This window comes from Salvelinus alpinus, chromosome 27 (assembly GCF_045679555.1).
Source record: "Salvelinus alpinus chromosome 27, SLU_Salpinus.1, whole genome shotgun sequence".
Taxonomy (NCBI): Eukaryota; Metazoa; Chordata; class Actinopteri; order Salmoniformes; family Salmonidae; genus Salvelinus; species Salvelinus alpinus.
The window spans coordinates 25029611-25054321 of NC_092112.1; the positions used below are offsets into that span (position 1 = coordinate 25029611).

Genomic DNA, 24711 nt, shown 5'->3' on the forward strand with positions numbered 1-24711 from the left:
TACAGTACACTCTGTTGGTTTCCATTGCATGAACAGCGTGACCCACTTTCACACTGTAGGAAGTTGTCTCTAAACATTTCAACACTTTACATGGCCTGTATCTGGTTTTATATAGATTTTGAAAAACAATCGGAGAGACTGTTTCTGCTGAATACATCCTAGCTCTTGTATACATATACTGTACATCAGGTAATCCTGTTGGAAATAACATAGAAATAAAAGAATGTGGCTAGAAAAGGAGTATCCCTCTCTCCTCCTTCACCTCTAGGGCGTCAATGTCACACTCCCCCTCTTCCGGGCCTTTCCATGCTTCCTCTGCAATGCTGTTGACCAGATCACAGAACCTGCAACACACAGAGCAGTCACATCAGTACCGTTCCACATTTGAGATTATATACTCAATTTACACCCACACTAACACCATATAACCTTCACCGCACTTAAAAATATGTCACAAGAGCAGTTGTGAAATAACACAGAGCCCAGACAAGCACCCTTTCACACACTCACAAACCCCCATCACACCAGCACTGACTCACTGAATCACACTGTGGAGCTATTGAGACTGGCTAGCTGTGCTTTGGTTCTTCTTCGTGAGAGTCACAAGTTTCTACAGTACAGACACTCCCTTGGAGAACAGCTCATATGCTTGTGAGATGGCGCAATCACGTCACAGAGGGACAGACAGACCTTTTGCAGTGCATCTCTGTGCAGAAGTAGATCTGAAAGTCCTCTGAGTTGTGCAGCACATACAGGAAGGCACTGCGCTCGTCAAACTTGGAAATACTGAGGAAGAGAGGTTGACAGTTATAGAAGAGACGACAGGTGAATTCACATGACATCTATAGAACACTGGCATAGACTGGATGTCTGGGTGTAGCCAGAAACTTCTGAGAAATCATTCTAGTAGTATCTAAGTGCAGAAGCTTTTTCTTTTCACCAGAGCTGCAAGTCTCTTACAATCTAACAATGTTCGTCATTCAATCACATACAACAAGTTACAGTAACTCTGAACATTCATTCCCACACACACATACACACGGTTGAGTCTCCACCAGTGTTCAGCTGAGCGAACAGGGATTTTAAGCCAGTTAACTAAGGCCAGGGCTGAGCGGAGTGGACCAGAGCAGAGAATGAGTGGTTGAATTCAGCCCACCATGGCACACTGCTGCAGCCAAGGGAACTGCCATTGTCTCCTAGTACACTGGAGGGCGAGTGGGCACAAAAAAAATATACGCTCCCTAGCAACATCTCACAGAGGCTCTCTGAAGTGGGAGATCAGTTGGAGGCGGAAAGAGGGAGAGGCATTGAGGGACCATCTCTGACTAATATTGCCTTGGGATCCAGGTGGCCACATTATAATCTGTTATGTTGTTGGCATAAGTTACAGAGGAGAGTAGAGTAGAGAGCAGTCTTTATTGCCCATACATTACAATGAGTGTGTAGAACAGGACAGCTGTGAGATCACCAACCTGACACCCCGTACTGACATGGCCCTGAAGTTCCACTCATGGACCCCCCTGTGCTGTTAGAACGATCAGAAAAACATGAACGTCAGTACCTCTGGTGACTGATTAAAATGTGTCAGGGCAGAGAGAGACAGAGACAGAGAGAGACGGACATATAGACAGACAGGCAGGGCTGTACTCCAGGGCTGTACTTCTTTTCTGAGACATAAAGCAAAGACACAAGGCAGTTGTCACACTCTTTCTGTGGTCAGTAACTTACCTTGTCATCAGGGGAAACATGCCAGATGGAGACAGTGTTCTCCTCCATATCGTTGTTTATGGACAAGTACGAAGGCAGATAGACTTTAGTGGGCTCCAATATCAACACCTGGAAAAAAGGACAACCAATAGGACATCGAGACATTTCACAATAAAGCAGAGAAAATAAAGAGTGTAGGACAACTGCCCCAGCTGGTACCACTGTTATGGTTGATGTAGAGTACCCGTCAAAAGTTTGGACACACCTACTCATTCAAGGGGTTTTCTTTATTTTTACTATTTTCTACATTGTAGAATAATAGTGAAGACATCAAAACTATGAAATAACATATATGGAATCATGCAGTAACCAAAAAAGTGTATTTTTTATTTCAGGTTCTTCAAAGTAGCCACCCTTTGCCTTGATGACAGCTTTGCACACTCTTGGCATTCTCTCAACCAGCTTCATGAGGAGTGCTTTTCCAACAGTCTTGAAGGAGTTCCCACATATGCTGAGCACTTGTTGGCTGCTTTTCCTTCACTATGTGGTCCAACTCATTCCAAACCATCTCAATTGGGTTGAGGTTGGGTGATTGTGGAGGCCAGGTCATCTGATGCAGCACTCCATCACTCTCCTTGGTCAAATAGCCCTTACACAGGCTGGAGGTGTGTTCGGGTCATTGTCATGTTGAAAAACAAATGATAGTCCCACTAAGCACAAACCAGATGGGATGGAGTATCGCTGCAGAATGCAGTGGGAGCCATGCTGGTTAAGTGTGCCTTGAATTCTAAATAAATCACTGACAATGTCACCAGCAGAGCACCCACACACCATCACACCTCCTCCTCCATGCTTCACGGTGGGAACCACACATGCAGAGATCATCCATTCACCTACTCTGCATCTCACAAAGACACGGCGTGTGGAACCAAAAATCTCAGATTTGGAGTCATCAGACCAAAGGACAGATTTCCACCGATCTAATGTCCATTGATCGTGTTTCTTGGCCCAAGCATGTCTCTTCTTCTTATTGGTGTCCTTTAGTAGTTGTTTCTTTGCAGAAATTTGACCACGAAGGCCTGATTCACACAGTCTCCTCTGAACAGTTGATGTTGAGATGTGTCTGTTACTTGAACTCTGTGAAGCATTTTTTTGGGCTACAATTGGAGGTGCAGTTGACTCTAATGAACTTATCCTCTGCAGCAGAGGTAACTCTGGGTCTTCCTTTCCTGTGGCGGTCCTCATGAGAGACAGTTTCATCATAGAGCTTCATGGTTTTTGCGACTGCACTTGACAAAACTTTCAAAGTTCTTGACATTTTCCGGACTGACGGACCTTTATGTCTTAAAGTAATGATGGACTGTTGTTTCTCTTTGCTCATTTGAGCTCTTCTTGACATAATATGGACTTTGTCTTTTACCAAATAGGGCTATCTTCTGTATATCACTCCTACCTTCTCACAACACAACTGATTGGCTCAAATGCATTAAGAAGGAAAGAAATTCCACAAATGAACTTTTAACAAGGCACACCTGTTAATTGAAATGCATTCCAGGTGACTAACTCATGAAGCTGGTTGAGAGAAATCAAAGAGTGTGAAAAGCTGTCATCAAGGCAAAGGGTGGCTACTTTGAAGAATCTCAAATATAAAATATATTTTTATTTGTTTAACAATTCTTTGGTTACTTCATGATTCCTTATGTGTTATTTCATAGTTTTGATGTCTTCACTATTATTCTACAAAATAAAGAAAAACCCTGGAGTGACTATTTACTGGGACTGTATATGTCTAATTGTCAAGGTCAAGTCTAAACAGTGAAGAATCCCAGGAAGGAAGGCAAAGAGAGCATGGGACACATACTGGGAAGCGGACAGACGAGACGTCTTTCTTTGTGGCCTCCACCAGGAAGTCCATCCAGAAGTCCACCAGTTCCTGTTTGGGGGGCGGCTGCTCCACAGAGGGCTTTTTGAAGTGCTGGTAAATCAGGATGGTCTCCACAAGAGAGCGCAGATACCTGGGTTGCAGTCAACACAGACGATAGCTTAAAAGAAATGTAAAAGGCCTTCGACTGCAGGAAAAGAAAAGGCAGTTAAACAGAGCTAAATAAGTTTGAATAGATTGTTTAAATCTTGAGCACCAAAAGAAAATAGGCCACTGACTGACTACGAAAGAAGAAAGCACAATTAAATTGTGCAAAATAGTTTGAAATAAGTTCACTGTATGTTGAGCTTTAAATGTAAAAAATAAATAACATCCTCGCTCACCAGACAGGGGCCTTCAATTTGAAGAGTTTCTCGGAGGCCTGTATGACCCTGGTGTTGTCACAGGCCAGGATGCTAGCCCCCAGGAAGAAACCCACATCCCAGTAGCTCTGCAGCTTGTCCAGGCTGCCCTTCTTCCCCAGTAGGCTGCTCAGCTTCACTCCTGGAGAGAACAACAAGGTCAGGTCAGGGACATATTATAACATTGGAGGCTGCTGAGGTGAAGACGACTTATAATAATGGCTGGAACGGAGCAAATGGATTGGCATCAAACACAAATAAATCATGTATTTGATACCATTCCAGATATTCTGCTCAAGCCCTTACCACGAGCCCGTCCTCCCCAATTAAGGTGCCACCGACCTCCTGTGTATTATTATAATATAAAAGAAAGATACTCCACACTGTTGAATCCTTCCGTTTTATTGTGCAACGTTTCGAGATACTATGTCCTATTTTGACCTATTTTGTGTTCTTTTTATACCATGTGTTATTTAAACAATATGGCCAGAAGAGGTGTGGTATATGGCCAATATACCATGGCTAAGGGCTGTTCTTGTGCACAACGCAATACAGAGTGCCTGGACACATCCCTTAGCCGTGGTATATTGGCCATATATCACAAACCCCTGATGTCATACCCGTGGTATACGGTCTGATATACCACGGCTGTCAGCCAATCAGCCAGCAGGGCTTGAACCACCCAGTTTATAATTCTTCACAGAGATCAGATTCTTAGTGAAGGAGAACACAATGGGATGTACTGCACAGCAGGGGTTTGGGAATAGGCTGGGCACTGTAGAGCTTACTCTTATGTCAAGAATTTCACCTGAAATGTAGATTGGAGAATCTTAGTACCCACTTAGGATAAATCTTAACATGCAAAGTAGTTACTTGCCATGTTGCTACTAAATTGCAGAGCGATAATGGAGCATGGTTGTTATTTTTGGCCTTGCTGAGGGAAGCTGCCACTACATGTCCTGCTCAGGCAGCCCAGAACAGGGCAGAGTAGAGAAGAGAAGGGAGGGGGCAGGGACTTGGAGGGGGCCCACGGTTGATTCCCAGGATTGTCTGTCCTGTTTCTCACATTCCTGTGCTACCTTCTGAGCCTCAGATTTCACAGCAACACAGGGGATTGGGAGCCAAACAGCACAAAACGCAGGCAGCTCAAGGCAAAACATTAGATATCAAGGAGAATAAAGTGTAAGTCAATACTCACCGACTTTGCGGAGCTCGAAGGAGGCGTCAAACTGGTGTCCCGCTGCCAGGAGTAGAACGGCGTAGTTGATGCCAGAGTGTAGTGTCGGCTCAGACTCAAACCCCTTCTTAAACCTGAGAGGAACGACAGAGAAGCTAACTTAGAATCACCAAAATTACACACTATGCTTCATTTTTAAATCAGACATGATGTTCCTACAGTAATTGCTGATGTGTCCTTAGTGAGAACTCCTTAGTGAGAACTTTTCATCTCCCTAGTTTTGTAAAAAGCATCCAAAAACAATTACAGCCTTATTTTGCAGGGTCCACAGAGGAACCACTTGCACAAAGCTTGGCACTCGCAGATTTAAAAAAAACTCATTTACTTAATGAGCAATCTGTTCCACTGAAGGAATGAGTGTGAATAACATGAGAAGGCTCTCCAAAGACATTGTCTGTGTTGGAACAGAGGACAAGATTGCCCGATGGGGAGTTATTCTAATGAGATGCCATAAATCGTCTCGATGCGAGACCATTCCAGGAAGATCGCAATTATCTTCACATTATCACTGGTGGTGGTGCCGTTTCAAATCAGCTTCTGCCAGACCTTGCAGCCTCTCTGCTCCATGTCAGATGACATAGATGTTCATTATCTGTAGTTGAGAGGTGGTCTTTGCTACTCTGGCTAGTGAGGAGTGAGAGGGGAGTGAGAGGTAATGACTCTCATCACCAGCCAGGCTCTCACCAGTGTGTGTGCGTGTGTGTGTGCAGCTCTCACCAGGCCGTGCCACTGTCCCTGCTCTCTTTGTCAGCGAAGTGGGACTCCAGGAACATGTCCTTGTAGATGCGTCCCACCAGGCAGTAGATGTCTGAGGCCACCTGGTTGTCAGCCTTCACCAGGGGCAGCATGATGTCCAGGGCCTTCTGACGGTCCCCCGGGAGGTTCCTCCTGAAAACAGCAGAGGGAAGACCCAATGGTCAGAGACAGACACGATGTGAGTTCCAAATTGTATCCTATTTCCTTGTGCACTACTTTTATAGGGAATGGGGTGCCATCAATCGGGCAAGGATAGTTCATTAAGGTAGGACGTTCAAATTGCCATGGGGCTCCCGGTGGCACGGCAGTCTAAGGCACTGCATTTCAGTGCTAGAGGCGTCACTACAGACCCTGGTTTGATTCCAGGCTGTATCACAACTGGCTGTGATTGGGAGTCCCATAGGGCGGCGCACAATTGGCCTAGCGTTGTCCGGGTTAGGGTTTGGCCGGGTTAGGCTGTCATTGTAAATAAGAATTTGTTCTTAACTGACTTCCCTAGTTAAATAAAGGTTAAATTAAAAAAATGTCCTAACTTAAAATTATGCCTTCTCCAAGGTATGCCCTACCTTCATTTGGAAGTTTTTGAATCAGCATCCAATGTAGGCCTATCACTGATTTTACAATATATGCCTATTAACTTCGCCTCTACCTCTCTGGATGATTCCTTCGCCAGGTAGGATATCCCATGACACCTTGCGAAGCAGGTAAAACTCCCAAATTCCGGCAAAAACTAATGGCGGACGGAAGTCACCTCTTCATAGAACATGTTCCAGAAGAAAGAGGAATAACTTTGTGGAATGTGAGTATTACGTTTATTTAATAACAAAATGATGTTAAAATGTTCAACAAATTACTTTGATATGCATTTTCAATTCAATTAATTTGGACATACAATGCTGAGTTTGCTCTCATCAGTCCGCTAGTCAAGCTAGCTAGCTAGCTAACGATTGACACGATCTAGTGAGCTAGCATTCATACAAATGTGTTTATCAGCTGTTTAGCTAGAGGTAAAGCTGAAGTAACCAATTTTAATTGTAATTTCAGACGTGCAAATTATGAAGACTTGAACAGTGAATTGGTGAACTAGCTAGCCAGCTAATTAATGACAGATGGATGTTAAATAAAGCATAGGAACTAGCAGCTTTTTCCATGGAGCCTATCCAGAGGGAATGGGAATAGGACACCTTTAATGGAGGCTGCAGCTCAGGCTGCTCTCCGCTCCCCAGAATTCACTTCACACTAGTGTGCCGCTGAACGGCAACTGGAGGGGGGCGAAGCTAAGCAGTGAGTCAGCCTAGCCCACTCCAGTCATCCAACAGTCAAACATGGAGGGGAAGGAGGGAGGGAGTGCAACAGGAAAGGTTTCGACATTTACATCCCTGCTACTGCTGTTTTCTCACCAATTACTCAACAGAAAACTCTGCTTGTCAGACATGTTTAAAAGAAGAGATTTAATTATAATCATCCATGCTTCATTGTTGCAGGATAATGGCATTATTTCGCTATGGTGCACTAAACTGCTGAGTCATCCACCACCTCTAGTTGGGGGAGACAAATGGGCTGCTGTCTAAACAAACACTCAGACTCATGGCAACCATCTTCATTTTCAGGCCATTCAATGTTTTCCCAATTATGCAAAGAATGTGCAACAGCTTTATTAATACGTCTCTTTGAGCGTGTGAAATGCAGTGAAATGTTCTCGTAACTGGCCAGACACCAATGTTGCGTTGTAGCATAAAGGAATTTTCCAATGGCTCTGAAATGATAGAGCAACTTGCTTGGAAACCCAGTGTGCGTTTACAAGTGAGGCAGCACGTTAAAGATCGGGCAGTAAAATACTTTCCAAGCTGAACATGTGTGATGTTCCGACTCAGAGCACAGACACACATGCTCAGCACATGCATGTTATGTGTGTGTGTGTGCGTGCGTGCGTGTATAGAAAAAAACAGGTGTGACATACTGGGGGTCTTACCGATTCAGTGCAAAGGCATGGTGGAACTTGACATGGGGATTGGCCACAGGGTCGAATGTAGGAAGCTTCTCCAAGGTCTCCACCAGCTTCACTATGGATTCATAATCCTACGTTACAAACGAGCATAGAAAAACAGATCGTTGGATTGAAAATCATGTACCCACTCAGCCACATCTTGGTTTCTATAGTTTACATGAAACCTAAAATATCTATGTCCTTGTTCCCTTACAAAGTCACTACTTTGGGAAGGACATTGTCGGCTTTTTCAAGTACTTCAATAAACAAATGTCCCTTCCACCATTTTTTGTCCAGTATATATTTATCTAAATCATGTTGAATAATTCAGCCTCTCCTTGTATCTCTTGTTGTTGACATCATTTATTAATGTGACGGGTGGCTGCCTATGGCAGGATGGGAGGGTGTAGGGTGAATGGCATGGCAATGCATAGAGAACAGACTGCAGTGCAGTTGCAGAATAGCCACAGGAAGATGACAAAAACTTAATCTGCAGCTTTCCACTGGAAGCCCAAGATAATTTTATCTCAGAAGAATGACTATGTTAGAAAATGGACTGAGGGAGGCCCTAAAACATTTATGCTGAGGCATTTCAGTCTATCTAAATGGCCCATGCCGATAGCATCTGACAAGCTGAAGAAGGCAACATGTACCTGGATGTCCCTGTAGGACAGAAGCAGGTTGATGACGATGTCAGCTGAAAGGCACTCTACGTTGTCCAATCGTTGTTGAATTCGGCTGAGTTCTGAGGCCAGCTCCATCCCTGTGAACAATTCCCGCGCTTTCCGAATCTCGTTGAGAATGGTTTCTCTGAAGTATTGGCTGTGAAGGGGTACCGGAGAGATTCACAGAGAGATGTTATTTCACACTAGAAATCAAGTTTTCTGCAAATAAACCATTATTATGTATTGATGTGATTTTCTGGGGAAATAAATATGAGGAACGGGGATAGATAAAACCGTTTATAATTGAAAATAATGTATCTATTCCTCTGAGGCAACTTTTGATATAGGCTACAGTGTCTTTGATCTTGCCTTGCCTGACACCCTTATAAATAGTCTACCCTCTTAAACATATGCAATATGTCAGTTATTTACTTCCTCGGTGGAGCTCATGAATGTGTTCCCTGGTAAGCCCCTTCAAAGTATTCTTCACTGTACTGTTGGAGCTGCACTTTTATCTCAGCTCTCTGAAATATGACTCCATATTCCTAGAAGAGAGGCTGTTGCTGAATATTGGCAGAGAGAGAAGCCTTAAACATTAGGACAGAACTAAGCAATGCTAACATTAAAACTGAGATTGCTATGCAAGCCAAAGTGTTGCAGAGGGACACACCAAATAAAGCAATGCATCATGTATTATCCAAAATGAGTGAATTGGATAATACAATGGACTCTGAGGAATACTCATGAAGTGCAACATCTGATGAAAAGAAGAACAGACTAACAAAAAACATAGCACATTTTAAATTAAGTGAAGCTTATCAGGTAACAAGACTTTCGATGACTTCATTAAACTACAGTATGGCTACAGTCATACCGTACTTCATCAGCTAGTCATCCATGTTGCTTAATCAACCACAGACAATTACACAAGACAACACAAAATCCAGCTGTTATACAGTTAACTTTAGTTCATGTTAATAAACCTCTGTTGGCAATAATAGCCCTGTAATCATCACCTTGATGTGCATGTTCACACCTTCCCTAGCGAGGTGACACCTGTTTCACTACATCAAGGTGTGAGTACAGCAAACATGTGACTTAGGGCTATAGCAGCCCCAGTGTCTAACCCCAACAACCTAATCAGCAGGAGCTTTAGGCCTAGCATCTCAGGCTACACATCCCTCTACTACTCACCAGGAGTTAGCCTGGGGCACCTTGAACAGCTGGATGAAGCGGTCCAGCAGGGGCATGCAGATTGGTCCCAGCAGCATCTCGAAGCTGGGCTGCATCAGCTCTGTCAGGCCCTTCATCAGGCTGCTCTCGCAGCAGTACACCTTGTTGTGCGGTGTCACCATGTACGGGATGAAACTGTAGTTGGCTGAGCATGTCTGGAGGGAAACAGAAAGCAGCAATTTCTTGGGTCGTAAACATACAGAGGTCGCCTGGTCCCAGATCTGTTTGTGCTGTATGATTATAAAACACAAACAGGTCTGGTACCGTGCTAATGTATAGGTTGTTTCTGTTAGATTATATTACATTGCATGTTGACTGCATGCGTTATATACAATGGGAGGACAGTGGTATGGGACTGCCTCGTGCTGGTAATTTTGTGACATAGTGTTGTGACATAAGGAGGAGAATCTGATCTGCAGGGACAAAGGTGTGGTTGTACCCATGGACATAATTGAGTCTGTCTAAAGAGCCAGTGTCCTGGGGGATAGATCCACATCAGTAATGAGAGTGGCATAAGGATCTGTTTAACTGGGCTGCTCACACTGCCCTCAGGGCAGAACTAGCTTTAAAACTCCATTCATGTTGCTCATGGAAATCAATTCAAACCACGTCTGTCTTACTACTGTATTTGTATTTTTTATTTTCTTTTTTTATTTCACCTTTATTTAACCAGGTAGGCTAGTTGAGAACAAGTTCTCATTTGCAACTGCGACCTGGCCAAGATAAAGCATAGCAGTGTGAACAGACAACACAGAGTTACACATGGAGTAAACAATAAACAAGTCAATAACATGGTAGAAAAAAAGAGAATCTATATACAATGTGTGCAAAAGGCATGAGGTAGGCAATAAATCGAATAATTACAATTTAGCAGATTAACACTAGAGTGATAAATCATCAGATGATCATGTGCAAGAAGAGATACTGGTGTGCAAAAGAGCAGAAAAGTAAATAAATAAAAGCAGTATGGGGGGTGAGGTAGGTAAATTGGGTGGGTAGTTTACAGATGGACTATGTACAGCTGCAGCGATCGGTTAGCTGCTCGGATAGCAGATTTTTAAAGTTGTTGAGGGAGATAAAAGTCTCCAACTTCAGAGATTTTTGCAATTCGTTCCAGTCGCAGGCAGCAGAGAACTGGAAGGAAAGGCGTCCAAATGAGGTTTTGGCTTTAGGGATGATCAGTGAGATACACCTGCTGGAGCGCGTGCTGCGGGTGGGTGTAGCCATCGTGATCAGTGAACTGAGATAAGGCGGCACTTTACCTAGCATAGCCTTGTAGATGACCTGGAGCCAGTGGGTCTGACGACGAACATGTAGCGAGGGCCAGCCGACTAGGGCATACAGGTCGCAGTGGTGGGTCGTATAAGGTGCTTTAGTAACAAAACGAATGGCACTGTGATAAACTGCATCCAGTTTGCTGAGTAGAGTATTGGAAGCTATTTTGTAGATGACATCGCCGAAGTCGAGGATCGGTAGGATAGTCAGTTTTACTAGGGTAAGTTTGGCGGCGTGAGTGAAGGAGGCTTTGTTGCGGAATAGAAAGCCGATTCTTGATTTGATTTTGGATTGGAGATGTTTGATATGAGTCTGGAAGGAGAGTTTGCAGTCTAGCCAGACACCTAGGTACTTATAGATGTCCACATATTCTAGGTCGGAACCGTCCAGGGTGGTGATGCTAGTCGGGCGTGCGGGTGCAGGCAGCGACCGGTTGAAAAGCATGCATTTGGTTTTACTAGCGTTTAAGAGCAGTTGGAGGCCACGGAAGGAGTGTTGTATGGCATTGAAGCTCGTTTGGAGGTTAGATAGCACAGTGTCCAAGGAAGGGCCGGAAGTATATAGAATGGTGTCGTCTGCGTAGAGGTGGATCAGGGAATCGCCCGCAGCAAGAGCAACATCATTGATGTATACAGAGAAAAGAGTCGGCCCGAGAATTGAACCCTGTGGTACCCCCATAGAGACTGCCAGAGGACCGGACAACATGCCCTCCGATTTGACACACTGAACTCTGTCTGCAAAGTAGTTGGTGAACCAGGCAAGGCAGTCATTAGAAAAACCGAGGCTACTGAGTCTGCCGATAAGAATATGGTGATTGACAGAGTCGAAAGCCTTGGCCAGGTCGATGAAGACGGCTGCACAGTAATGTCTTTTATCGATGGCGGTTATGATATCGTTTAGTACCTTGAGCGTGGCTGAGGTGCACCCGTGACCGGCTCGGAAACCGGATTGCACAGTGGAGAAGGTACGGTGGGATTCGAGATGGTCAGTGATCTGTTTGTTGACTTGGCTTTCGAAGACCTTAGATAGGCAGGTTTGATAGGCACCTTAGATTTGACACTGTATTTGCAGTAAATCTATCATTGATGTCATTTTAGTCTGTCATGTTCAGTATACTCAACACTCAGCACTTGAAAAGCTTGAATTGATGGATCCTAAATATACTTGAACATGTAGGCTACAGTAGGTTACAGAAAGGGATGAATCCTGAGTGCACAGTCAGTGGCTATTTTAACTTCTCTGTTTCAATTCCATCTTCAAGAACACATCCGGGCTGCTTGCAACTCACACTTGCAACAAAAGGAAGTGAACAGAGGCTCAACTTCTGCCTGTAGAAATTGGAATGTTCCACAGTAAAACTGCTTCCTCTCCTGCAATCTTATTTTTATGACATCAGTCATGCCATATCTTTCCAAAATAACCTGTGACGGCTTGTCACGGTTAGATGCAGACACAGATTACAACATCCTGCCCTATATTGAGCCACACACACTGCGTGATTCATGCCCTAGCGGATTACATGATGACTACACATCACAGATTTATAAATGTTTTAATCGCTAGGTGCCATTGAGACTGTCCTTCTCCCCGGCAACGTCAGCCAATGAGAAGCATCCAACTGCAGATTATGCTCGTTGATGCCGCCTGGTCTGCGAATCGCAAAGCACATGGGTCTCAAATTGTATTTTTGCGTCTCAGTTGGTTTGTGTGCGTGCAACCTGAACTCTCAACGTGTTCTAGGGCATCAGTGTGCTACGCACATACCAGACGGCACACTAGCTCTGGTCCAGGGCATTATGTTAGTGTGTTAGTATCATCATGGTCAAAGTTGGGGGAGTTAGCTAGCTAACTACAGTGCTTTCAGAAAGTATTCACACAACATTTTGTTGTGTTATAAAGTGGGATTCAAATGGATTTAATTGTCATATTTTGTTAATGATTTACACAAAATACTCTGTCATGTAAAAATGGAAGAAAAATTCTAACATTTGTAAAATAATTATGAAAAATAAAACACTAATATACAGTATCTTGATTACATAAGTATTCAACACCCTGAGTCAATACATGTTAGAATCCCTTATGGCATCGATTACAGCTGTGAGTCTTTCTGGATAAGTCTCTAAGAGCTTTGCACACCTGGATTGTACAATATTTGCACATTATTCTTAAAAAAATTATTCAAGCACTGTCAAATTGGTTGTTGATCACTGCTAGACAGCCATTTTCAAGTCTTGCCATAGATTTTCAAGCAGATTTAAGTAAAAACTTTAACTAGGCCACTCAGGAACATTCAACGCCATCTTGGTAAGCAACTCCAGTGTATATTTGGCCTTGTGTTTTAGGTTATTGTCCTGCTGAAAGGTGAATGTGTCTCCCAGTGTCTGTTGGAAAGCAGACTGAACCAGGCTTTCCTCTAGGATTTTGTTTGTGCTTATTTTTATCCTAAAAACTCCCTAGTCCTTCCCGATGACAAGCATACCTATAACATGATGCAGCCACCACCATGTTTGAAAATATGAGTATAATATGAGTAGTGATGTGTTGTGTTGGTTTTGTCACAAATACAACGCTTTCTATTCAGGTCATAAAGTTAATTTCTAAGCAATTTTTTGGGCAGTTTTACTTTAGTGCCTTATTGCAAATGGGATGCATGTTTTGGAATATTTGTATTCTGTACAGGCTTCCTTCTTTTCACTCTGTCAATTAGGTTAGTATTTTGGAGTAACTACAATGTGGTTGATCCATCCTTAGTTTTCTCCTATCACAGCCATTAAACTCTGTAACTGTGTTAAAGTCACCATTGGCCTCATTGTGAAATCTCTGAACGGTTTCCTTCCTCTCCATCAACTGAGTTAGGAAGGACGCCTGTATCTTTGTAGTGACTGGGTGTATTGATACACCATCCAAAGTGTAATTAATAACTTCACCATGCTCAAAGGGATATTAAATGCCTGCTTTTTTTACCCATCTATCAATAGGTGCCCTTCTTTGTATTGGAAAACCTCCCTGGTCTTTGTAGTTGAATCTGTGTTTGAATCTGTGCTCACTGCTCGACTAAGGGGCCTTACAGATAATTGCATGTGTGGAGTACAGAGATAAGGTAAAAAACATTCAAGAATCATGTTAAACACTATTATTACACACAGAGGGAGTCCATGCAACTTATTAAGCACATTTCTACCCCTGAACTTATTTAGGCTTGCCATAACAAGTGGTGAAAGGCTCGGCACACGCATACTCAGGCTGACTGGCTCTCATTCAGGCAAATGAGAAATAAGCGCACTCAGGCTATCCGGAAGGCCAAAGTTAGTTACTTTAAGGAGCAGTTCTGTCTCTGTGGGTCTAACCCCAAGAAGTTCTGGAAAATGGTTAAAGACCTGGAAAAGAAACCCTCCTCCTCACAGCTGTCCATGTCCCTTAATGTTGATGATGTGGTTGTTACTGACAAGAAGCACATGGCTGAGCTCTTTAATCACCACTTCATTAAGTCAGGATTCCTATTTGACTCAGCCATGCCTCCTTGCCCGTCCAACATTTCCTCATCTCCCACCCCTTCTAATGCGGCTAGCCCCGACGCTTCTCCCTCTTTTTCCCCTGCCCCGCTACAAAGTTTCTGCCTGCAGGAGGTCACTGTGTTGTCATGTGTTGCTGCCTTGCTATGTTGTTGTCTTGGGTCTCTCTTTATGTAGTGTTGTGTTGTCTCACTTGTCGTGATGTGTGTTTTGTCCTATATTTATATATATATATTTTTTAATCCCAGCCCCCGCAGGAGGCCTGTTGCCTTTTGGTAGGCCATCATTGTAAATAAGAATTTGTTCTTAACTGACTTTCTTAGTTAAATAAAGGTTAAATAAATACAAATAAATTAAAAAACAAAGGGGATGAATACCTATTGACTCAAGACATTTCAGCTTTTCATTTTTCATTAATTTGTTTAAAAAAATCTAATTCCACTTTGACATTACATTTACATTTACATTTTAGTCATTTAGCAGACGCTCTTATCCAGAGCGACTTACAGTAGAGTGCATACATTTTATTACATTTTACATACTGAGACAAGGATATCCCTACCGGCCAAACCCTCCCTAACCCGGACGACGCTATGCCAATTGTGCGTCGCCCCACGGACCTCCCGGTTGCGGCCGGCTGCGACAGAGCCTGGGCGTGAACCCAGAGACTCTGGTGGCGCAGCTAGCACTGCGATGCAGTGCCCTAGACCACTGCGCCACCCGGGAGGTCCACATTATGGGATATTGTGTGTAGGCCACAAATGCAGGCTGTAACACAACAAACTGTCAAGGGGTATGAATACTTTCTGAAGGCACTGTATGTGTTCAGGATTCCTTTAGTTTTGATAATTTTTGGATACAATCTTAATGCCAAAAATCACTACAACCAAGCAACCACTGTTGCTTGTGCTTTAGCTGTCACAACCTAGCTAGCACTACTAGCTAACTCGTGGCTATCTAGTAGAGCCAGTTAGCTACCTGCTAGCTAGTACTACTAGCAAAGATACTGATAACTACCCACTTTTGTCTGTGCTACGAGCTAGCGCTGTAAATTCACCAACTGTCCTGCTGGGGGCGGTAATGCGCCATCCTCTCTGGCACCATTCAATATCCTGTCTCATCTTCTATGTCTCACAGCATCTGTGGCATGATAAGGTATCTGCTGGATCTATTGCAGCCAATAGGGTCTGGCTCCAGCAGATACCTTTTCATGACACAGACACTGTGAGAGTCAGCATACGAACTCAGACAGGTCTAATAGTGCCAGAAAGGATGGTGCGTTACCCTTTTAAATGAAGATATGAAGACAATGAATAATAGGCTTGGTACTGTAGAAAAATGTAATGAAGCTTATTTAATGAAGCTTAGTGTGTACTAGCTAGTTAGCTAGTTTTATAGGCCTACTAGCTAGCTAGTGTTGTAGACCTACTAGCTAGCTAGTATAATCTAGCTAGTGTGTACTAGCTAGCTATAGTGTGTACTAGCTAGCTAGTGTGTATTAGCTAGCTGCAGAAGCAACAGTAGTTAATATAACACCCTAGACCAGAGCTAGTGCGTGACTGGTATATGCGTAGCACACTGACACCCTGGAACAAATCTACTGACTCACGTGACACAGGTGACCAACAAGCATCTACAGGTTGTGTGCGCACATACAATCTGAGACACACAAATACCATCTAAAATGCACACATATGCGAACTGAGGTTCGCAGACCAGGCAGCGTTAGTGCACATAATCTGTAGCTGGATGCTTCTCACCTCAGCAGCAAGTCTCTGAGGGTAGGTGACACACAGGTCCCAAAAACAACAAAAGGAGCACAGGGACAGAACACTAGCGGTATGTCCTACATCACACCATTGCCCTACATAAGTCAAAAGTAGTGCACTATAAAGGGAATACATAAGGTGCCATTTGGGACGAAGTCAGGGTGTTTGCACGTTACAGTAATTAAGGAGTTATATCTCCCAGTCAGGCAGCATGGGATTAACCCATTCATTTAAAGGGGGAGGGGTAGACGGGACTGAGTAGTGTCTGTGTGTGTGTGTGTGTGTGTGTGTGTGTGTGTGTGTGTGTGTGTGTGTGTGTGTGTGTGTGTGTGTGTGTGTGTGTGTGTGTGTGTGTGTGTGTGACGAGGTCAGAGTGCCACTAATGTGTCATATCTGTCTGTGGCAGAGTGTGTTTGTTTTCTCAGAGCAAAGGAGAGGAAAGTGGTGTGTAGATACAGATGGAGAGAGATAGTCAGTCAAAGAGTGCAGTAGTGCATTCTCACTCTAATGCAGTAATCAGTCCTCCTCCCAAAGCTCTGTCGCCACACACAGATCAGCCATCAACCTGCTTCCTAGAGTACAACCCACCTCATTCCACTCCGTGAAGCCACTTAGGCCAGCTGCTCAGGAGGCTCCCTGTCCATGCCTTTGATTCAACACCTTACAGTTTTTCCCCCCTCATGCCACAGTGCATCAATGTCACCATATCCTATTATTCTGTATAAGAAAGCCAGCCAGACTGTGTGTTGTCTATTTGTCTGCCCTAGCTATCACTGGGCAGGAGTGGCAGACACTGTGTTACAGACGGGGGAGCTTAAACCACTGTTGTGTCGGCACAGCACAGAGGCAGGAAATCGAAAATGAGAGGTGAAATTGAAAGTGGACTCATTCTCTCGCTGCTTTCCACAGCACATTCCCCAGTCACCCTGATAATAAGGCTGCCTGTCAACCAAGTAAAGCTATCCTGGAATAATCTCTGAGTAAGGGAAAATGCTTTAGTTTACTGTACACAAAGCAGAATGCACAAAGCCAAACTAGAGGGATACTGAATTGGGTAATTAAAATGGACTGATGGTGGCAGACAATGCTGTGTTGCTGAATGCTGCCGTGAAAAAAAAAACAGTTTATTGCACTTACTTTCACACAGGAAAGGTGCAGGAAATAAACGAGAGGTTTGCTTCTAACAGCTTTGAAATAGAGAGTGAGAACTTTGTGCACTTACAGTGTTCTTCTGGCAAATAATATCCTGCAAAAGAAAAAGAGAAATGTCAATACTGTATTGTGGTGAGAAAGTGAGTTTGCAAAGGTGATGTAGAAAATCATTGAAGCATTACACTGGTCACGGTTCATTGACTAGAGCCATCTTTCCATCATAAATGGACTCCTGCTATAAATGGACACCTGTAGTTGTAAACAGAACCAGTAGAAATGCTGATACAGTCTCGCTAGCACTTATTTTTGCAGTGTCATACTGTAGGCTAGTTTAAGTGTCAGCAAACAACCATGGAAATGTTATATGTGGGAAAAGGCACTTTAATTAAAAAGAGGTTGAACCTCAGGCTCTTAAGGAGCTATTCTAAACATTCTATAAAAGGTTAACAGTCATTGTTACTCTTAACCTTCAATAAAGGAGGTTGATAGCGATCTGGTAAAACCACTACAGAAAGGCGTTTTTTGTTTTTTTTTTACAGCAGGGAGTCGAAGTGTAGGCAGGTGGAGATGGAGGGCAGTTCATCAAGATTACAGACATAATATTTATTTTAAAAGGTACACTTTGCTTATTTGATTACCTATTCTTTGAAGAGGTTATTCTTTGAGGATTTTACAACAATTTCAAAATATTGCAATGCTTTTTTTTATGGCAATGGCAACGTCAGAGCAGAGCATTGCAGGTTATACGAGTGTGTGTGGTGTGTCTAGATTTCTGCACTGCCTCCAGAAAGTATTCATAATGCTTGACTTATTCCACATTTTGTTGTGTTACAGCCTGGATTCAAAATGGATTTTTTTTTAATGTTGTAAATTTAGTGAAAGTGAAATACAGAAATATCAAATTTACATAAATATTCACACCCCTGAGTCAATACATGTTAGAATCAGCAATTACAGCAGTGAGTCTTTCTGGGTAAGTCTCTGAGAGCTTTGTACACCTGGATTATGCAATATTTCCACATTATTCTTTAGAAAATTCTTCAAGATCTATCAAATTGGTTGTTGATCATTACTAGACAGCCATTTTCAAGTCTTGCCATTGATTTTCAAGCTGATTTTAGTCAAAACTGTAACTAGGCCACTCAGGAACATTCAAGGTCGTCTTGGTAAGCAACTCCAGTGTATATATGACCTTGTGTTTTAGGTCATTGTCCTGCTGAAAGGTGAATTTGTCTCCCAGTGTCTGTTGGAAAGCAGACTGAACCAGGTTTTCCTCTAGGATGTGCTTAGCTCTATTCTGCTTATTTTTTATCCTATGCTTGAACATATGAATAGTGGTACTTGTGAATAATATGAATAATGATGTGTTGTGTTTGTTTTGCAGTTTTACTTTAGTGCCTTATTGCAAACAGGATGCATGTTTTGGAATATGTTTTATTCTCTACAGGCTTCTTTCTTTTCATTCTGTCATTTAGTTTAGTATTGTGGAGTAACTACAATGTTGTTGATCCATCCAAATTTTTCTCCCATCACAGCCATTAGACTCTGTAACCGTTTTAAAGTCACCATTGGTCTCATGGTGATTAATTAGGCCCTAATCTATGGATTTAACATGACTGGGAATACAGATATGCATCTTTTGGTGTAATGTCTGCTTCCAACTCACACTCTCATAAACGTAGATCCCCTGAACGCAGCTCACTTTCCAGCCCACACTCACACACATAGATCCCCTGAACGCAGCTCACTCTCCAGATCCCAATCACCTGAATTCTAATCACCTGTTCACACACCTGTATGTCATTTACACACACTATTTAGTTCAGTTCTTTGCACTGCATCTTTGTTTTTTTTTTACACACACCACACTTCTCTTTGGATCTCTGTTTTTCCCAGCATTTACTCCTCCTGTGTATGATAGTTTTTCCCGGCCTCACTAACGACGCCTTTTGGCTATTCCCTGCAGGGCACTTTAGCCTATCGGATTTCCTGTTATTCACCTATTTCCTGATCTCCCGGACGACATTACTAGACTTTTCCCTGCCTGTACTGTCGCCCTTTGGACCCCATGTGTATGACCTTCTGCCTGCCCCTGGACCCAGCTACCAGCCTCCTCCTGTAGTCCTTTACACTAAACACCTGCTGCGCCCTGCGCTTGAAACCAGCTCTCTGTCTCCCTCGTGTTCATTTCAGTTGGTCAAAGATACCTTAAAAAATTTAGGGACGTGGATCAGAAAACCAGTCAGTATCTGGTGTGACCACCATTTGCCTCATGCTGTGCGACACATCTCTTTCGCATAGAGTTGATCAGGCTGTTGGTTGTGGCCTGTGGAATGTTGTCCTACTCCTCTTCAATTGCTGTGCGTAGTTGCTGGATATTGGCAGAATTGGAACACGCTGTCGTACACATTGATCCAGAGCATCCCAAACATGCTCAATGGGTGACCTGTCTGGTGAGTATGCAGGCCATGGAAGAACTGGGACATTTTCAGCTACCAGGAATTGTGCATAGATCCTTGCGACATGCGGCCATGCATTATTATGCTAAAACATGAGGTGATGGCGGCGGATGAATGCAACGACAATGTGCCTCAGGATCTCGTCACTGTATCTCTGTGCATTCAAATTGCCAATGATAAAATGCAATTGTGTTTGATGTCCGTAGCTTATGCGTGCCCATACCATAACACCACCGCCACTATGGGGCACTCTGTTCACAACGTTGACATCAGAAAACCTCTTTTTGTGCGCATGGAAAATGTCTGGGATCTTTTATTTCAGGTCATTAAACAGGGGACAAACACTTTAAATGTTGTGTTCAAATTGTTGTTCAGTGTACTAGTGTAGGCTCCTCAGAGGATGAAGGGGAGGACCACCCTTCTCAATGAATTTCATAAAAATAGTGAAACATTTCAAATGTTATCATCCTTTTTAGATAAAATTAAACATAATATATTCACCTCACCAAATAATTGATTAAAACACACGGTTTTGCAATAAAGGTCTACAGTTGTCTCAACAGCCCTGTAGGGTAGCACCATGGTGTAGCCGGAGGACAGCTAGCTTCTGTCCTCCTCTGGGTACATTGACTTCAATACAACATCTAGGAGGCTCATGGTTCTCACCGCCTTCCATTGACTTACACATTAATTATGACAACTTCCGGAGGACATCCTCCAACCTATCAAAGAATCAGAGCTGCTCTTGCAGCATGAACTGACATGTTGTCCACCCAATCAAAGAATCAGCGAATGAATGTTTATATGTGGCGAGTGATCAGGGGTGTATTCATTCCGCCGATTCTGTTGAAAAACATTTCTTCAAAACGGAAGCAACAGAATGCAACGGGGATAAACATATCTGAATTTCTCCTATAGAAACTCTTGTATTCAACTGTTGGACTAATGATTACACCCTAGATAAGCTAGTTGCAGGCAAGACTGTGCAAGGCGGTATTGAATGTGTCATTGTCTTTCCATCCCCTCAAATTTTCCCCTCGACCTGTGTGCACCTACGTTGTAAACTTTAATTCATAGGCTAGGTTGTAGCAACCTCATGATAGGTATAGGGAAAATTTGAGTATCATTTAGTATTCTAAACCTATCGATGTTACATTGAATGACAGTCATCCAATTTGGTGTAATAGAAATTAGGCCATTCTCCAAAATATAATGATCGTCCTTCCTCATCTTAAACTGTACCGACCGCCACTGTACCAATAGGTGCCCTTCTTTGCAAGACATTGGAAAACCTCCCTGGTCTTTGTGGTTGAATCTGTGTTTGAAATTCACTGCTTGACTGAGGGACCTTACAATTATCTGTATATGTGGGGTACAGAGATAGTCATTCAAAAATAATATTAAACACTATTATTGTACACAGGGTGAGTCCATGCAACTTTTTATGTGACATATTAAGCACATTTCTACTCCTGAACATATTTAGGCTTGCCATAACAAGTGGGTTGAATGCTTATTTACTTTTCATTTTGTATTAATTTCTAAAAACATCATTCCACTTTGACATTATGGGGTATTTTGTGTAGGCCAGAGACACAACATCTCAATCGAATCTATTTTAAATTCAGGCTGTATCACAACAAAATGTGGAAAAAGTCAAGGGGTGTGAATACTTTCTGAAGGCACTGTATGCACAGGAAACCATAGTATCCCCTCCCCCACTCTCTAATTTGCATGCCTGTGTGTTGTTGGTGGTGGGCTTTGTTAGGGGATTCCATTGCAGCTGCAAGGGCTCTCTCACTTTGCAAACCAGTTTAGGCTAATGTTTATTCAACTGTACATCACCTGAGGACTCCAGCCCAAGGGCACAGACAACACCAAAATAGATACACATGCAAACCTCTTCTGCAAATGCAAGGAAATGAGTCAGTCTATCAATGACATTTCCCTGTCTACGAAATGCTCTTTTACAAGACTAGATGGCTAAATGGATATAAAGGGGTAAAATATTAAACCAAATTGTGTGTGTCGATTGTTTTTCCTCTGTCAGATGCTACTTTACATAGGCCTAATGTCTCCTTTCCTTTTCATGAAACACACCATTTCCTGTCTAGGTGTAAATGCATCTCCCTTCAAACAAATAACTAATGTGTTGAACTGGCACTACAACAGCAATGACAGCTATTACAGGTTCCCCATACACTCAGATTCTAAATATAGACCTTTGTCATTAACCTGATGAACCGTATTACATTACATCCATTGTGGAAACATTAAGTTGATTAAAGTATGGACAAAGTGATGAGGAAAAAAGGCTGACAGGCTGCAGATACGTTTATGTAAGGCATGTGTGCATGCGTGAGTGTGTGTGAGTGTGTGCGAGAGTGCGCGTGAACCACACAGCTTACCTGCAGGGACTGAAGCGAGTCAGAGTTGGTGTCACAGTACAGGATGATGTTGTTGGCCATGCTGAAGCTCTCCCTCACACCCAGGTGGTAGAACAGGGAGGGCTGGCGGAAAGCGTCCGTCATCTCCACCACAGCTATGTCTGTGAGGGACAGAGATAGCCTGTTAGTGGGCTTAACACTGAACAACTGTACCTAGGTCTATAGTATAACATATGTTATGCCTATAACGTATTATAGCCTACTATATAGTTTCTTCACATTTACCAATTTGTTTAAGTGTCAAATGAAATAAGATGAGATTGATGCTTCCTGATGGGACAATAATACCTGTACAGTTGTTTTGGAGTAGGATCTTCAATTTGCCCAAATTGTCATTTTTGGACCAGACTGTGACATCACAAAATCTTCCAAAAGAAAAGGCCAAAATAACATTGACTGGTATTAAGTATGGGGTGTGGTTTTTACAGAAGTCCCTCTGGTACCACTGACTGATAACAGCAGAAATAAAACTGGGCTAAAACAGTGCTTCAGTGTTTTGTAATGACAGTGTTCTCCAGAAAGATAACATTTAACAGACCCACTCCACCTTTTCATGTGCTTCCAAGTTTCCCCTTCCATGTCAACATACACATTACATAGAGCTTGTGATCCCTTCCAATGGAGCGCCCTTTCACTGTAATACCTGGGTTCCAGTCCACTCCAGACCCAACGCTAGTCTCACTCACTGAGAACCAAACATCCACACAAGACAGCCAATGCCAAAAGGATCATCAAAGCAAATAGGCAATCTATTTTAATGTGGTGTGTCTGCTGCTGTGTAGTGACGCAAAGAAAGGTCCCAGCGGGGACAGCCTGGCTTGAAATGGGTGGGATAGGCTATGTACAGCGCTCTCCTTGGAAATCTTATATAAGATTAGGTTTGAGCCAAGGCAAATATTAGCTTACATTAATTATGATTTAGGAACATGTAGACATATGGAAAACGTGGTAGACACCAGTGGCGGTCGGTGACGTTTAAGATGAGGGAGGATGATTTTTTTTAATGAGCATGGCCTTATTTCTATTGCAGCATATTGAATGACTATATTCTATTCACCCAGCTCTATGTGATATCGACATGATACTCACATTTTCCCTATACCCATCATGAGGCTGCTAAAACCTAGCCTATGAATAAAAGTTTACAACGGATGTGCAGAGGTTGAGAGAAGTATTAGAGTAATCAGGGTGACAGACAGTGACACATTCAATAACGCCTTGCACAATCTTGCCTGCATCTAGGCTACCTGGGGCGGCAGTAGCCTAGCGGTTAGAGTGTTGGGCCTGTAACCAAAAGGTTGCTAGATCAAATCCCTGAGCTGACAAGGTAAAAATCTGTTGTTCTGCCCCTGAACAAAGAAAGCAGGGTCGTCATTGTATTTGTTCCTAACTGACTTGCCTAGTTAAATAAAGGTTAAAAAAAAAATATATATATAGGGTGTAATCATTAGTCCAACAGTTGCAAATGAGAGTTTCTATTGGACAAATTCAGGTATGTGTATCCCCGTTTGCTTCTGTTTAAGAAACGTTTTTCAACAAAATTGCCAGAATAAACACACCACACCCCTGATCACATGCAAACACAGTTCACTTACATAGCAGCCACATACAAACAGCATGATCGTTTTGCTCGTGGTGGAATGCTTGTAAACTTCAGTGCAAAACACCTCAGCTATCTGTGACCAGGCAAAAACATCTTTCCAAGCCAAAATCTTCATTTCATAACCGCTAACCGCTACACACAGCTTACATCGTTGTCATTATATTAGCTAACGTCATAGCTAGTCAACATAGCTACTAGAACTAACGAGTTAGTAAACCCGCTACAATCATGCAGTACACTGTACAGTCAGCAAGCAGTTTAGCAGTTACACCGACGGGCCCCGGTGGCAAAAATTCCAAGTTGTCAAGAGTTCCAGTGTTGGATAGCCATGGCCAGCTAGCTAACATAGCATCCCTATCTAGCTGCATTCGCTAGATAAGTGAAAGTGGGAGAAAAATACTACGAAATATAGCTCTCTCTCTCTCTCTCTTGCTTCTCCTTAATTTTTTAAAGAATTATTGTCTATTGTCTTTCTCTCTCTTTGAGTCAACTACTCACCACATTTTATGCACTGCAGTTCTAGCTAGTAGCTTATGCTTTCAGTACTAGATTCATTCTCGGATCCTTTGATTGGGTGGACAACATGTCAGTTCATGCTGCAAGAGCTCCGATAGGTTGGAGGA

At 42.9% G+C, this 24711-nt stretch overlaps 1 protein-coding gene across 1 annotated transcript in view; it reads right to left on the reverse strand.

Annotated features, from left to right (window-relative positions):
• The window catches only part of LOC139556228 (mitogen-activated protein kinase kinase kinase 5-like), a 58825-nt gene that overhangs the window by 22090 nt on the left and 12024 nt on the right, over positions 1–24711 (reverse strand). Inside the window, exons 2-14 of the mRNA XM_071369883.1 lie at positions 22447–22586; positions 17650–17673; positions 9830–10023; positions 8624–8792; positions 7956–8062; positions 5945–6115; positions 5189–5301; positions 3973–4132; positions 3569–3722; positions 1729–1836; positions 1473–1525; positions 691–786; positions 263–344 (exon numbers count right to left, since the gene is read on the reverse strand). Coding sequence (XP_071225984.1) covers positions 263–344; positions 691–786; positions 1473–1525; positions 1729–1836; positions 3569–3722; positions 3973–4132; positions 5189–5301; positions 5945–6115; positions 7956–8062; positions 8624–8792; positions 9830–10023; positions 17650–17673; positions 22447–22586 — 1571 coding nt within the window. The remainder of the gene's footprint in view (positions 1–262; positions 345–690; positions 787–1472; positions 1526–1728; positions 1837–3568; positions 3723–3972; positions 4133–5188; positions 5302–5944; positions 6116–7955; positions 8063–8623; positions 8793–9829; positions 10024–17649; positions 17674–22446; positions 22587–24711) is intronic.